We start from the raw sequence: 15,825 nt of genomic DNA, 5'->3' as shown, positions 1-15,825 counted from the left end.
TACTCACCTAGTCACTCACCTAGTCACTCACTCACCTAGTCACTCACCCAGTCACTCACCCAGTCACTCACCTAGTCACTCACCTAGTCACTCACTCATTGACTCACCTAGTCACTCACTCACCTAGTCACTCACCTAGTCACTCACCTAGTCACTCACTCACTGACTCACCTAGTCACTCACTCACCTAGTCACTCACTCACCTAGTCACTCACCTAGTCACTCACCTAGTCACTCACTCACCTAGTCACTCACCTAGTCACTCACCTAGTCACTCACTCACCTAGTCACTCACCTAGTCACTCACTCACCTACCACTCATTCACTCACTCACCCACCCACTCACTCACTCACCAGGTGAGTGAGTAGTTGTCTTCGCTCCTTGACCATGTGCCCTGCAGGTGGAGGTGAGCGTCTACGAAGACCACTGAGTCAACTGGGGCGACGCTCACCACTCCTCACCACTCCTCACCACTCACTCACTCACTCGCCCACCCACTCACTCGCCCACCCACCCACTCACTCGCCCACTCACTCACCTACCCACTCACCCACTCACTCACTCACCCACCCACTCACTCACCCACTCACCCACCCACTCACTCACCCACCCACTCAGCCACCCACTCAGCCACTCACTCACTTGCCCACCCACTCACCCACCCACTCACTCACCCACTCACTCACCCACTCACCCACCCACTCACCCACCCACTCATTCACCCACCCACTCACCCACCCACGAACTCACTCACCCACTCACTCAGCAACTCACCCACTCACCCACTCACCCACCCACTCACTCACCCACTCACCCACCCAGCCACTCACCCACTCACCCACCCACCCACTCACTCACCCACTCACTCACACACCCACTCACCCACCCACTCATCCACTCACTCACACAGTCACACACACACTAACACACGCCTGTATACACACACAGTAACCCACACATACACACACATTAAGACACTAACAACAACAACCGCCATTCGCCACTAAGTGGCGGTGACGTCACCACGACGCTTGTGCCAGGCTATGTGCACCCTGAGGCCACGTGAAGTGTCGAACGCCCGCTGGCAGGAGGTCACGGGGCAGACCCAGGTGCCACGGGTCGACTGACTGAGATGACTGGCTGATGCACCACCTGTGCCCCCTACTGTGCCAACCTGCTGTGCTTTAGCCACCCGGCGCTCCGCTCGTTGTTCTGAGCGCCGCTCCTCCGCCCTCCGTTGTTGTTGGAGGGCGACTGCCTCCAACTGCCCAGTAGCATCCTTCACGAGCCTCCTCCACTGAGGCCGATCTTGACACCGCTGATACCAGTCATCGGCAAGTCCACTCAGCTCCACGTCCTCCTGTACCACATCACTCCATCTCTTCTCTAGCCCGTGCCGCGCCCGCTTAGCCCCCTCAATCCGGCCGAACAAAAGCTGTTTCGGCATGCGGTGGCTGTGCTTGCGGGCTACATGACCCAGTCATCGCAGCCTTCCCCGCCGGAGGAGCTCACCGATGGGACCTTGCCCAGATCTTTCACGGATTTGTGAGCTCCTCACACAATCCAGTCTGGTTAAACCCAGGATGGATCGTAGGCAGGCCAGCCTAAATGTTTCTAACCGGCGAAGATGTTCCATTAGGGGGGTCCACGTTTCACAAGCGTAGAGAAGGGAGGGAATTACCGTGGCCAAGAAGACCTGAAGCTTAGTGCGGAGCGAAAGACCAGGTAGCTTCCACACAGCGTTACGCAACCGATGAAAAGATATTGCCGCTCGACTGATTCAGAGTGAGACCTCTGCTGTTAAACTGGAGCCAGTTATAAGCACACTGACCAGGTATGGGAAACTCTCCACTCTCTCCACAACTGCCCCATCACCGATTGGGAGTTGTGGGGATGTAGTGTCCGATGGTACAAAATACCCCGGCAGGTGCTTAGTTTTGGTGGGGCTGATGGTAAGGCCCCACCTCTTAGTGGCACGCTCCAGTCTCAGCAGCAGCATCTCCAACTCCTCCTCTGAATGAACAGCTATTACCAAATCATCAGCATACATAACGTGGTTGAGCAATAGGGAGCCATCCCTTGACCGCACCCGGGCATCGATCAGCCTCCCATTATATCTGTACAATATGGAGATTCCCCCGGTACAGCTATTGAAGGCTTCACGAACTACGTGGTCAAAATAGATGTTAAATAATCTGGGAGCCAGAGGACATCCCTGTCGCACCCCAAGGTGTACAGGGAATGGCTCTGACTCCCTGCCACGTAGTTTTACCCGGGCCCGCTCACCATCATGAAGGTCCTTAATGATCGTGAGCAGAGGGTCAGGTACTCCAAAAGCACGAAGAACAACCCAGAGCCCAGGCCTACTGATGGTATCATAGGCCTTGACCAGGTCAATAAAGCAGAGATGTAGGTCTTTTTGGAATTCCCTACACCTCTGCTGTAGCAGACGGACAGAAAACATGGCATCTGTGCAGGACAGCCCTTTCCTGAAACCGCTTTGGGGCTCCGCAAGCCTCTCCTCAGCGTGCCTGGCAAGGCGATGCTGAATAATCCTTGCCAGGACCTTTCCCGGCACACTGAGGAGTGAGATGCCCCTGTAGTTGTTACAGTCTGTGCGGTCCCCCTTCTTAAAAAGGGGGACCACCAGGGCATCCTTCCAATCCTGCGGAACCCGTCCAGTGGTCCAGACCGTTATGATGTCATATAGGGCAGTCTGTGCACAAACGCCGTTCTCAGCATTTCGCTTGAGATCATCTCTGCCCGCTGCCTTTCCTGGTCTCAGACTCCGGATTGCCTTCAATACTTCTTCAATAGATGGCACCTCAGCCAGCCACTCACAGGGGGGTGACTTCTTCCAATATTTGAGGCACCGCAGCCTCAGCAGGGTCATCCTCACTTTGTGCCACGATGTTTTCCTGGCTGAGGGATTTTCCCTCCCCCAGGACCTCACAGAAATGCTCAGCAAATCTGCAAACCTGTTCCTGGGGGTCGGAGATTGGATCACCGTTTTTTCCCCTAATGATGGTAATAGGTGTGGTGCTGCAGGTTACTTTTTTGATGGAGTTAAATAGAGATTTGTGATCACGGGCCACTGAGGCAGACTCCCATCTCCTCAGCAACCCGCGACCACCACCCATCAACCTCTGAGCGAAGGCTGCGGTTAGCCTCCTCATTCTCTGACGTGGGATTCTGTAGCCGATGACAGTGGGCCTGTCGCTTTTTCTCAACCATCCTGAACACCTCCTCTGTCATCCAGGGTGTCTGGGGAGGTCTGGACCACGTACCCAAAGCAGCCATTGCAGCTGCATGAGTCACAGTCCTAACCCTCGCCCATTTACCCTCGACATCAGGAGGAGTCGGGGACGATGCCAATCCCAGCCGCAAGCGATGATGAAATTCTCGCTTACAACTTTCATCAGATAACTGAGACCAGGCCACTTTAGGTTGGAATGGGGTCCTGGGTGCACACCTACCACCGGAGTGGAAGAATGGCAGGCGCATCTTACAGATGACTAGTCGATGGTCAGAGGGCAGATCAGCTCCACGGTAGGTCCTGGTGTCAAGGACATGGGCTCGCATCCACTGGTCCGTCACTAGTCCAGCAGATGTTCTTGCTTGGACCCGGCATGCAACCATTATGTGTGGATGTGCCGATGCCGGAACAGCGTGTTGGTAATTACAAGCCCATGGGCTGCACAAAAATCTAGCAGCCTCCTACCGTTGTTATTGAGCTGATCTGGCCCATGCCCTCCAATCACTCCAGACCAGGTGCCAGTATCATGACCAACTCGGGCATTTAAGTCACCCAACATGATGACTATCCCGAGGGGCCACTTTAGCCAGCACCTGTGACAGGAGGTCATAGAAGGCATCTGACTCATCGGCTTTGCCTGCATCCCTCCACGAATGTTCATCTTCGGTGGGGGCATAAGTAACCACGACCACCATTCCTCGCCTCCGGTTGATGGGAAGGCGAGCCTAAAGTAGCCTGGGGCTTACAGCTTCCCACACCTCACCGCCACGCTCCCACGCCCCCTTAATTCTTTTGTTCAAAAGAAGAGCCACACCCTGTTGTTTGGCAGTCTGCTGCCCCGAGTAGAGGACTGTCCACCCCTCATGGTGGCAGGAGCCAGAGCCGGTCCACCGAACCTCCTGAATGCCACATAGATCCAGGCGGTACCAGTCCAGCTCCCGACAGAGGAGTGGCAGCCTCTCCTCCGCTGTGAGCGTTCGAACATTCCACGTGGCCACCCGTAGTGGCTTTTCGTTGTTTCTAGAGGAGCCCCGAGGGTAGAGATTCAATCTCCTGGCTCCGCCAACAGGGGTTTGGCCAGGAGACGTCATAGACGTCTGGCCCCCCGGGGCCTCCGGCACAAGCTCATTAGTTACATATTTCAGTTTAACTCGTGGTTTAGTGGTAATTAATTGAAGGTGGAGGGGTTACCAGCCCCTCGCACCCGTCCAGAGCCCCCGTTTAGCCCCTGTGGTGGACAATCAAAATTGGACCTCCCCCCACAGCACTGTCCACGACAGAGTTGCCCGTCCGGCACCGCGAGGAGGTAGGGGGTTGTTTTGCCGGACTAACACACACACACTAACACACACTAACACACACATGTAAACACACACTAAGACACACACTAACACACACTAAGACACACACTAAGACACACACATGTACACACACACACATGTACACACGCACTAAGACACATGTACACACATACTAAGACACACACACTAAGACACATGTACACACACATGTACACACACACACTAAGACACACACATGTACACACACACTAAGACACACACATGTACACACACTAAGACACACACATGTACACACACACACATGTACACACACACATGTACACACACACATGTACACACACTAAGACACACACATGTACACACACACTAAGACACACACACTAAGACACACATGTACACACACTAAGACACACGTACACACACACATGTACACACACACTAAGACACACACATGTACACACACACTAAGACACACATGTACACACACTAAGACACACACATGTACACACACACTAAGACACACATGTACACACACACTAAGACACACACACTAAGACACACATGTACACACACTAAGACACACACATGTACACACACACATGTACACACACACATGTACACACACACACATGTACACACACTTACACACACACTAAGACACACACATGTACACACACACTAAGACACACACACTAAGACACACACACTAAGACACACACACTAAGACACACACACATGTACACACGCACTAAGACACACCGGTCTGGAGAACCCAGCTGTGGTATCGACATCTCTCTGTGTCTCTCTGTGTGTGTGTGTCTATGTGTGTGTGTGTCTATGTGTGTGTGTCTGTGTGTCTCTCTGTGTGTGTGTCTGTGTGTGTGTGTGTCTCTGTGTGTGTGTGTCTCTGTGTGTCTCTATGTGTGTGTCTCTCTGTGTGTGAGTGTCTCTCTCTGTGTGTGAGTCTCTCTCTCTCTGTGTCTCTGTGTGTGTCTCTCTGTGTGTCTCTGTGTGTGTCTATGTGTGTGTCTCTCTGTGTGTTATTGTCTCTCTCTGTGTGTGAGTGTCTCTCTCTCTGTGTGAGTCTCTCTCTCTGTGTCTCTGTGTGTGAGTGTCTCTGTGTGTCTGTGTGTGTGAGTGTCTCTGTGTGTGATTGTCTCTCTCTCTGTGTGAGTGTCTCTCTCTGTGTGTGAGTCTCTCTCTCTGTGTCTCTTGTGTGTGAGTGTCTCTGTGTGTCTCTGTGTGTCTGTGTGTGTGAGTGTCTCTCTCTGTGTGTGATTCTCTCTCTGTGTGTGAGTCTCTCTCTGTGTCTCTGTGTGTGTGTGAGTGTCTGTGTGTGTGTGAGTGTCTCTCTCTGTGTGAGTGTCTCTCTCTGTGTGAGTGTCTCTGTGCGTGTCTCTGTGTGTGTCTCTCTGTGTGTCTCTCTGTCTGTGTGTCTATGTGTGTGTGTCTCTGTGTGTGTCTCTTTGTCTGTCTGTCTGTGTGTCTCTGTCTGTGTGTGTGTCTCTGTGTGTGTCTCTTTGTCTGTCTGTCTGTGTGTCTCTGTCTGTGTGTGTGTCTCTGTCTGTCTCTGTCTGTGTGTGTCTCTGTCTCTGTGTGTCTCTGTCTCTGTGTGTCTGTCTGTCTCTGTGTGTGTGTCTGTGTCTCTCTGTCTCTGTCTCTGTGTATGTCTCTCTCTGTCTCTGTGTGTGTCTGTGTCTCTCTGTCTCTCTGTGTCTCTGTGTGTGTCTCTCTCTGTCTCTGTGTGTCTCTCTCTGTCTCTGTGTGTGTCTCTGTCTGTGTTTGTGTCTCTCTCTCTGGCTCTGTGTGTGTCTCTCTCTGTCTCTGTGTGTGTGTCTCTGTCTCTGTGTGTGTCTGTGTCTCTCTGTGTCTCTGTGTGTGTCTCTCTCTGTCTCTGTGTGTCTCTCTCTCTGTCTCTGGGTGTGTGTCTCTGTGTGTGTCTGTGTCTCTCTGTGTCTCTGTGTGTGTTTCTCTGTGTCTCTGTGTGTGTCTCTCTCTGTTTCTGTGTGTGTCTCTCTCTCTGTCTCTGTGTGTGTGTCTCTGTGTCTGTCTGTCTCTCTGTCTCTGTGTATAGCGACCAACTCTGTACTCGATGTTTTTAACTCCACTGTTTATTATTGTAATAATAATGATGATGACGATGATGATGATGACGACGATGATGATGATCATTGATGATAAAGACCATCGCCCTCCGTCCGCGTGAATTGCCATCAGCGACGATCACGTGAGCGCCTCGTGTGACGTCACCATTCTGTGACGTCACGTTTGCGGTGACGTCACCGGGGGGCGGAGCCAGCCGCGACGTCATCGGGAGAGAGGGGGGGGGTGGTGCCCGGTGGCGAAGTCACCGGGGGAGGGGGCGTCGCCGTCACGTGGTTGGGGCCCTCTGACGTCACAGGGCAGTGACGTCGCTGCCCTGTGACGTCACAGGCATGCCACACCCCCCTCCCCAACCTCCGCACCGCGTGCCTTGCTACACACCGCAGCTGGTAGCTCGTGTTGAGGCTGAGTCGACCTAGGGGAGTGGTGGATGGCCGGGCGGAGTCGATGGACTCACCACCACACAGAGACCCATAGACTCATCACCACCACACAGAGACCCATAGACTCATCACCACACAGAGACCCATAGACTCACCACCACACAGAGACCCATAGACTCATCACTACACAGAGACCCATAGACTCACCACCACCACACAGAGACCCATAGACTCACCACCGTCACACAGAGACCCATAGACTCATCACCACACAGAGACCCATAGACTCATCATCACATAGAGACCCATAGACTCACCACCACACAGAGACCCATAGACTCACCACCACCACACAGAGACCCATAGACTCACCACCACACAGAGACCCATAGACTGATCATCACATAGACACCCATAGACTCATCACCACACAGAGACCCATAGACTCACCACCACCACACAGAGACCCATAGACTCACCACCACACAGACCCATAGACTCACCACCACACAGAGACCCATAGACTCACCACACAGAGACCCATAGACTCACCACACAGAGACCCATAGACTCATCACCACACAGAGACCCACAACCTCACCACCACACAGAGACCCATAGACTCATCATCACACAGAGACCCATAGACTCACCACCACACAGAGACCCATAGACTCATCATCACAGAGAGACGCACAGACTCACCACCACACAGAGACCCACAAACTCACCACCACACAGAGACCCATAGACTCACCACCACACAGAGACCCATAGACTCATCATCACACAGAGACCCATAGACTCACCACCACCACACAGAGACCCATAGACTCACCACCACCACACAGAGACCCATAGACTCACCACCACACAGAGACCCATAGACTCACCACACAGAGGCCCATAGACTCACCACCACACAGAGACTCATAGACTCATCATCACATAGAGACCCATAGACTCACCACCACCACACAGAGACCGATAGACTCATCACCACACAGAGACCCATAGAATCACCACCACACAGAGACCCATAGACTCACCACACAGAGACCCCAAGACTCACCACACAGAGACCCATAGACTCACCACCACACAGAGACCCATAGCCTCACCACCACACAGAGACCCATAGACTCATCATCACATAGACACCCATAGACTCACCACCACCACACAGAGACCCATAGAATCACCACCACACAGAGACCCATAGACTCACCACCACGCAGAGACCCATAGACTCACCACCACACAGAGACCCATAGACTCATCACCACACAGAGACCCATAGACTCACCACCACCACACAGAGACCCATAGACTCACCACCACACAGAGACCCATAGACTCACCACACAGAGACCCATAGACTCACCACACAGAGACCCATAGACTCACCACCACACAGAGACCCATAGACTCACCACCACAGAGACCCATAGACTCATCACCACACAGAGACCCATAGACTCACCACCACACAGAGACCCATAGACTCATCACCACACAGAGACCCATAGACTCACCACCACACAGAGACCCATAGACTCACCACCACACAGAGACCCACATACTCACCACCACACAGAGACCCATAGACTCACCACCATACAGAGACCCATAGACTCACCACGACACAGAGACCCATAGACTCACCACCACACAGGGACCCATAGACTCACCACCACACAGAGACCCATAGACTCACCTCCACACAGAGACCTATAGACTCATCATCACACAGAGACCCATAGACTCATCACCACACAGAGACCCATAGACTCACCACCACACAGAGACCCATAGACTCACCACCACACAGAGACCCATAGACTCGCCACCACACAGAGACCCATGGATTCACCACCACACAGAGACCCATAGACTCATCACTACACAGAGACCCATAGACTCACCACCACGCAGAGACCCATAGTCTCACCACCACACAGAGACCCATAGACTCACCACCACCACACAGAGACCCATAGACTCACCACCACACAGAGACCCATAGACTCACCACCACACAGAGACCCATAGACTCACCACCACACAGAGACCCATAGACTCACCACCACCACACAGAGACCCACAAACTCACCACCACACAGAGACCCATAGACTCACCACCACACAGAGACCCATAGACTCATCACCACCACACAGAGACCCATAGACTCATCACCACACAGAGACCCGTAGACTCATCACCACACAGAGACCCGTAGACTCACCACCACACAGAGACCCATAGACTCATCACCACGCAGAGACCCATAGACTACCACCACACAGAGACCCATAGACTCACCACCACACAGAGACACATAGACTCACCACCACACAGAGACCCATAGACTCACCACCACCACACAGAGACCCACAGACTAAAACCACACAGAGACCCATAGACTCACCACCACACAGAGACCCATAGACTCACCACCACACAGAGACCCATAGACTCACCACCACACAGAGACCCATAGACTCATCATCATACAGAGACTCACAGACTCATCACACACAGATACCCACAGACTCACCACCACACAGAGACCCATAGACTCACCACCACACAGAGACCCATAGACTCACCACCACACAGAGACCCATAGACTCACCACCACACAGAGACCCACAGACTCACCACCACACAGAGACCCATAGACTCACCACCACACAGAGACCCATAGACTCACCACCACACAGAGACCCATAGACTCACCACCACCACACAGAGACCCACAGACTCACCACCACACAGAGACCCATAGACTCACCACCACCACACAGAGACCCATAGACTCATCACCACACAGAGACCCATAGACTCACCACCACCACACAGAGACCCACAGACTCATCACCACACAGAGACCCATAGACTCACCACCACACAGAGACCCACAGACTCATCATCACACAGAGACCCATAGACTCATCACCACACAGAGACCCATAGACTCACCACCACACAAAGACCCATAGACTCACCACCACACAGAGACCCATAGACTCACCACCACACAGAGACCCATAGACTCACCACCACACAGAGACCCATGGACTCACCACCACACAGAGACCCATAGGCTCACCACCACCACACAGAGACCCATAGACTCACCACTACCACACAGCGACCCATAGACTCATCACTACACAGAGACCCATAGACTCACCACCACCACACAGAGACCCATAGACTCACCACCACCACACAGAGACCTATAGACTCATCACCACACAGAGACCCATAGACTCACCACCACACAGAGACCCATAGACTCACCACCACACAGAGACCCACAGACTCACCACCACACAGAGACCCACAGACTCACCACCACACAGAGACCCAGAGACTCACCACCACACAAAGACCCATAGACTCATCACCACACAGAGACCCATAGACTCACCACCACACAGAGACCCATAGACTCACCACCACCACACAGAGACCCATTGACTCACCACCACCACACAGAGACCCGTAGACTCACCACCACACAGAGACCCACAGACTCACCACCACACAGAGACCCATAGACTCATCACACACACAGAGACCCATAGACTCACCACCACACAGAGACACATAGACTCACCACCACACAGAGACCCACAGACTCATCATCACATAGAGACCCATAGACTCACCACCACACAGAGACCCATAGACTCACCACCACCACACAGAGACACATAGACTCACCACCACCATACAGAGACTCACAGACTCACCACCACACAGAGACCCATAGACTCACCACCACACAGAGACCAATAGACTCACCACTACGCAGAGACCCATAGACTCATCACCACCACACAGAGACCCATAGACTCACCACCACCACACAGAGACCCACAGACTCATCACCACACAGAGACCCATAGACTCACCACCACACAGAGACCCACAGACTCATCATCACACAGAGACCCATAGACTCATCACCACACAGAGACCCATAGACTCACCACCACACAAAGACCCATAGACTCACCACCACACAGAGACCCATAGACTCACCACCACACAGAGACCCATAGACTCACCACCACACAGAGACCCATGGACTCACCACCACACAGAGACCCATAGGCTCACCACCACCACACAGAGACCCATAGACTCACCACTACCACACAGCGACCCATAGACTCATCACTACACAGAGACCCATAGACTCACCACCACCACACAGAGACCCATAGACTCACCACCACCACACAGAGACCTATAGACTCATCACCACACAGAGACCCATAGACTCACCACCACACAGAGACCCATAGACTCACCACCACACAGAGACCCACAGACTCACCACCACCACACAGAGACCCACAAACTCACCACCACCACACAGAGACCCATAGACTCATCACACACACAGAGACCCACAGACTCACCACCACACAGAAACCTACAGACTCACCACCACACAGAGACACATAGACTCACCACCACACAGAGACCCATAGACTCATCACCACCACACAGAGACCCACAGACTCACCACCACACAGAGACCCATAGACTCACCACCACACAGAGACCAATAGACTCACCACTACGCAGAGACCCATAGACTCACCACCACACAGAGACCCATAGACTCACCACCACCACACAGAGACCCACAGACTCATCACCAAACAGAGACCCATAGACTCATCACCACCACACAGAGACCCATAGACTCACCACCACACAGAGACCCATAGACTCATCACCACACAGAGACCCATAGACTCACCACCACACAGAGACCCATAGACTCACCACCACACAGAGACCCATAGACTCATCACACACACAGAGACCCACAGACTCATCACCACACAGAGACCCACAGACTCACCACCACACAGAGACCCACAGACTCACCACCACACAGAGACACATAGACTCACCACCACACAGAGACCCATATACTCACCACCACACAGAGACCCACAGACTCACCACCACCACACAGAGACCCACAGACTCACCACCACACAGAGACCCATAAACTCACCACCACCACACAGAGACCCACAGACTCACCACCACACAGAGACCCATAGACTCACGACCACCACACAGAGACCCACAGACTCACCACCACACAGATACCCATAGACTCACCACCACACAGAGACCCATAGACTCACCACCACACAGAGACCCATAGACTCACCACCACCACACAGAGACACATAGACTCACCACCACACAGAGACCCATAGACTCACCACCACCACACAGAGACCCACAGACTCACCACCACACAGAGACCCATAGACGCACCACTACACAGAGACCCACAGACTCACCACCACACAGAGACCCACAGATTCACCACCACACAGAGACCCATAGACTCACCACCACACAGAGACACATAGACTCACCACCACACAGAGACCCACAGACTCACCACCACCACTCAGAGACCCATAGACATCACCACACAGAGACCCATAGACTCACCACCACCACACAGAGACCCATAGACTCACCACCACACAGAGACCCATAGACTCACCACTACACAGAGACCCATAGACTCACCACCACACAGAGACCCACAGACTCACCACCACACAGAGACCCATAGACTCACCACCACCACCACCACACAGAGACCCACAGACTCACCACCACCACACAGAGACCCATAGACTCACCACCACACAGAGACACGTAGACTCACCACCACACAGAAACCCACAGACTCACCACCACACAGAGACCCACAGACTCACCACCACACAGAGACCCATAGACTCACCACTACACAGAGACCCATATGCTCACCACCACACAAAGACCCACAGACTCACCACCACCACCACACAGAGACCCATAGACTCACCACCACACAGAGACACATAGACTCACCACCACACAGAGACCCATAGACTCACCACCACCACACAGAGACCCATAGACTAACCACCACCACACAGAGACACATAGACTCACGACCACCACACAGAGACCCACAGACTCACCACCACACAGAGACCCATATACTCATCACCACACAGATACTCATAGACTCACCACCACACAGAGACCCATAGACTCACCACCACACAGAGACCCATAAACTCACCACCACCACACAGAGACCCACAGACTCACCACCACACAGAGGCCCATATACTCACCACTACACAGAGACCCATAGACTCACCACCACCACACAGAGACCCACAGACTCACCACCACACAGAGACCCACAGACTCACCACCACACAGAGACCCACAGACTCACCACCACACAGAGACACATAGACTCACCACCACCACACAGAGACCCACAGACTCACCACCACACAGAGACCCACAGACTCACCACCACACAGAGACCCATAGACTCACCACCACCACACAGAGACACATAGACTCACGACCACCACACAGAGACCCACAGACTCACCACCACACAGAGACCTACAGACTCACCACCACACAGAGACCCATAGACTCACCACCACACAGAGACACATAGACTCACCACCACACAGAGACCCACAGATTCACCACCACACAGAGACCCATAGACTCACCACCACACAGAGACACATAGACTCACCACCACACAGAGACCCACAGACTCACCACCACCACTCAGAGACCCATAGACATCACCACACAGAGACCCATAGACTCACCACCACCACACAGAGACCCATAGACTCACCACCACACAGAGACCCATAGACTCACCACTACACAGAGACCCATAGACTCACCACCACACAGAGACCCACAGACTCACCACCACACAGAGACCCATAGACTCACCACCACCACCACCACACAGAGACCCACAGACTCACCACCACCACACAGAGACCCATAGACTCACCACCACACAGAGACACGTAGACTCACCACCACACAGAAACCCACAGACTCACCACCACACAGAGACCCACAGACTCACCACCACACAGAGACCCATAGACTCACCACTACACAGAGACCCATATGCTCACCACCACACAAAGACCCACAGACTCACCACCACCACCACACAGAGACCCATAGACTCACCACCACACAGAGACACATAGACTCACCACCACACAGAGACCCACAGACTCACCACCACCACTCAGAGACCCATAGACTCATCACCACACAGAGACCCATAGACTCACCACCACCACTCAGAGACCCATAGACTCACCACCACACAGAGACCCATAGACTCACCACTACACAGAGACCCATAGACTCACCACCACACAGAGACCCACAGACTCACCACCACACAGAGACCCATAGACTCACCACCACCACCACACAGAGACCCACAGACTCACCACCACCACACAGAGACCCATAGACTCACCACCACACAGAGACACATAGACTCACCACCACACAGAGACCCACAGACTCACCACCACACAGAGACCCATAGACTCACCACCACACAGAGACACATAGACTCACCACCACCACTCAGAGACCCACAGACTCACCACCACCACTCAGAGACCCATAGACTCATCACCACACAGAGACCCATAGACTCACCACCACACAGAGACCCACAGACTCACCACCACACAGAGACCCATAGACTCACCACCACCACACAGAGACCCACAGACTCACCACCACCACACAGAGACCCATAGACTCACCACCACACAGAGACACATAGACTCATCATCACACAGAGACCCACAGACTCACCACCACCACACAGAGACCCATAGACTCACCACTACACAGAGACCCATAGACTCACCACCACCACACAGAGACCCATAGACTCACCACCACACAGAGACACATAGACTCACCACCACACAGAGACACATAGACTCACCACCACACAGAGACCCACAGACTCACCACCACACAGAGACCCACAGACTCACCACCACACAGAGACACATAGACTCATCATCACACAGAGACCCACAGACTCACCACCACCACACAGAGACCCATAGACTCACCACCACACAGAGACACACAGACTCACCACCACACAGAGACCCACAGACTCACCACCACACAGAGACCCATATGCTCACCACCACCACCACCACACAGAGACCCATAGACTCACCACCACACAGAGACCCATAGACTCACCACCACACAGAGACACACAGACTCACCACCACACAGAGACCCACAGACTCACCACCACACAGAGACCCATATGCTCACCACCACCACCACACAGAGACCCATAGACTCACCACCACCACCACACAGAGACCCACAGACTCACCACCACACAGAGACCCACAGACTCCGGCACGTCCATTATGACCTCTCCCTCCCTCCCTCTCCCCCTCTCCCCCCAGGTGCTCAAGAGCCTCCGTCCTGGGCCATTGTGAGCTCCCGTTTGTTGTCATTCCTGGCTGTACGCAGCCCCGCGATACGCGATTCGTGGCCCAGGCCAGGAGTTCGAGGTGCCGGTGGGCGTTAGATCTGGAGTAGTAGGAGTCGTAGGAGGAGTCGGGGAGAGAGAGAGAGAGATTAGGCATGCGTGCCTTGGCAGATACCCATCATCATCATCATCATAGCTCTCTCTCTCTCTCTCATCTCCCGCTCTCATCTCTCACCACCACCACCATCACCACCACCACCACCACCCTACCCACTCACACCCACGCTGAAGCACCCGCTGGGATATCGGTCACCGTGGGCGTCGTTCCATTGAGTGTCGGCACGGCCGTGTTCCGGGGGGTGGGGGTGGAGGGGGGGTGGGGGTGGAAGGGGGTGGGGGT

At 53.6% G+C, this 15,825-nt stretch overlaps 1 protein-coding gene across 2 annotated transcripts in view; it reads left to right on the top strand.

Moving 5' to 3' along the window:
- LOC116957721 (golgin subfamily A member 7-like) overlaps positions 1 to 6,753 on the top strand; it is a 30,349-nt gene extending 23,596 nt beyond the window's left edge. For both annotated transcript variants that reach the window (XM_032980043.2, XM_032980042.2), the window contains exon 6: positions 402 to 6,753. In XM_032980043.2, the coding sequence (XP_032835934.1) occupies positions 402 to 431 (30 nt within the window). In that variant the 3' untranslated portion in view covers positions 432 to 6,753. The remainder of the gene's footprint in view (positions 1 to 401) is intronic.
- The last annotated feature ends 9,072 nt before the right edge of the window (positions 6,754 to 15,825 follow it).

Source organism: Petromyzon marinus, chromosome 83 (genome assembly GCF_048934315.1).
Source record: "Petromyzon marinus isolate PM22_M1 ecotype Great Lakes invasive population chromosome 83, UKy_Petmar_22M1.pri1.0, whole genome shotgun sequence".
In the NCBI taxonomy this organism is placed as follows: domain Eukaryota; kingdom Metazoa; phylum Chordata; class Hyperoartia; order Petromyzontiformes; family Petromyzontidae; genus Petromyzon; species Petromyzon marinus.
This window is presented reverse-complemented; position numbering and strand designations above follow the sequence as displayed.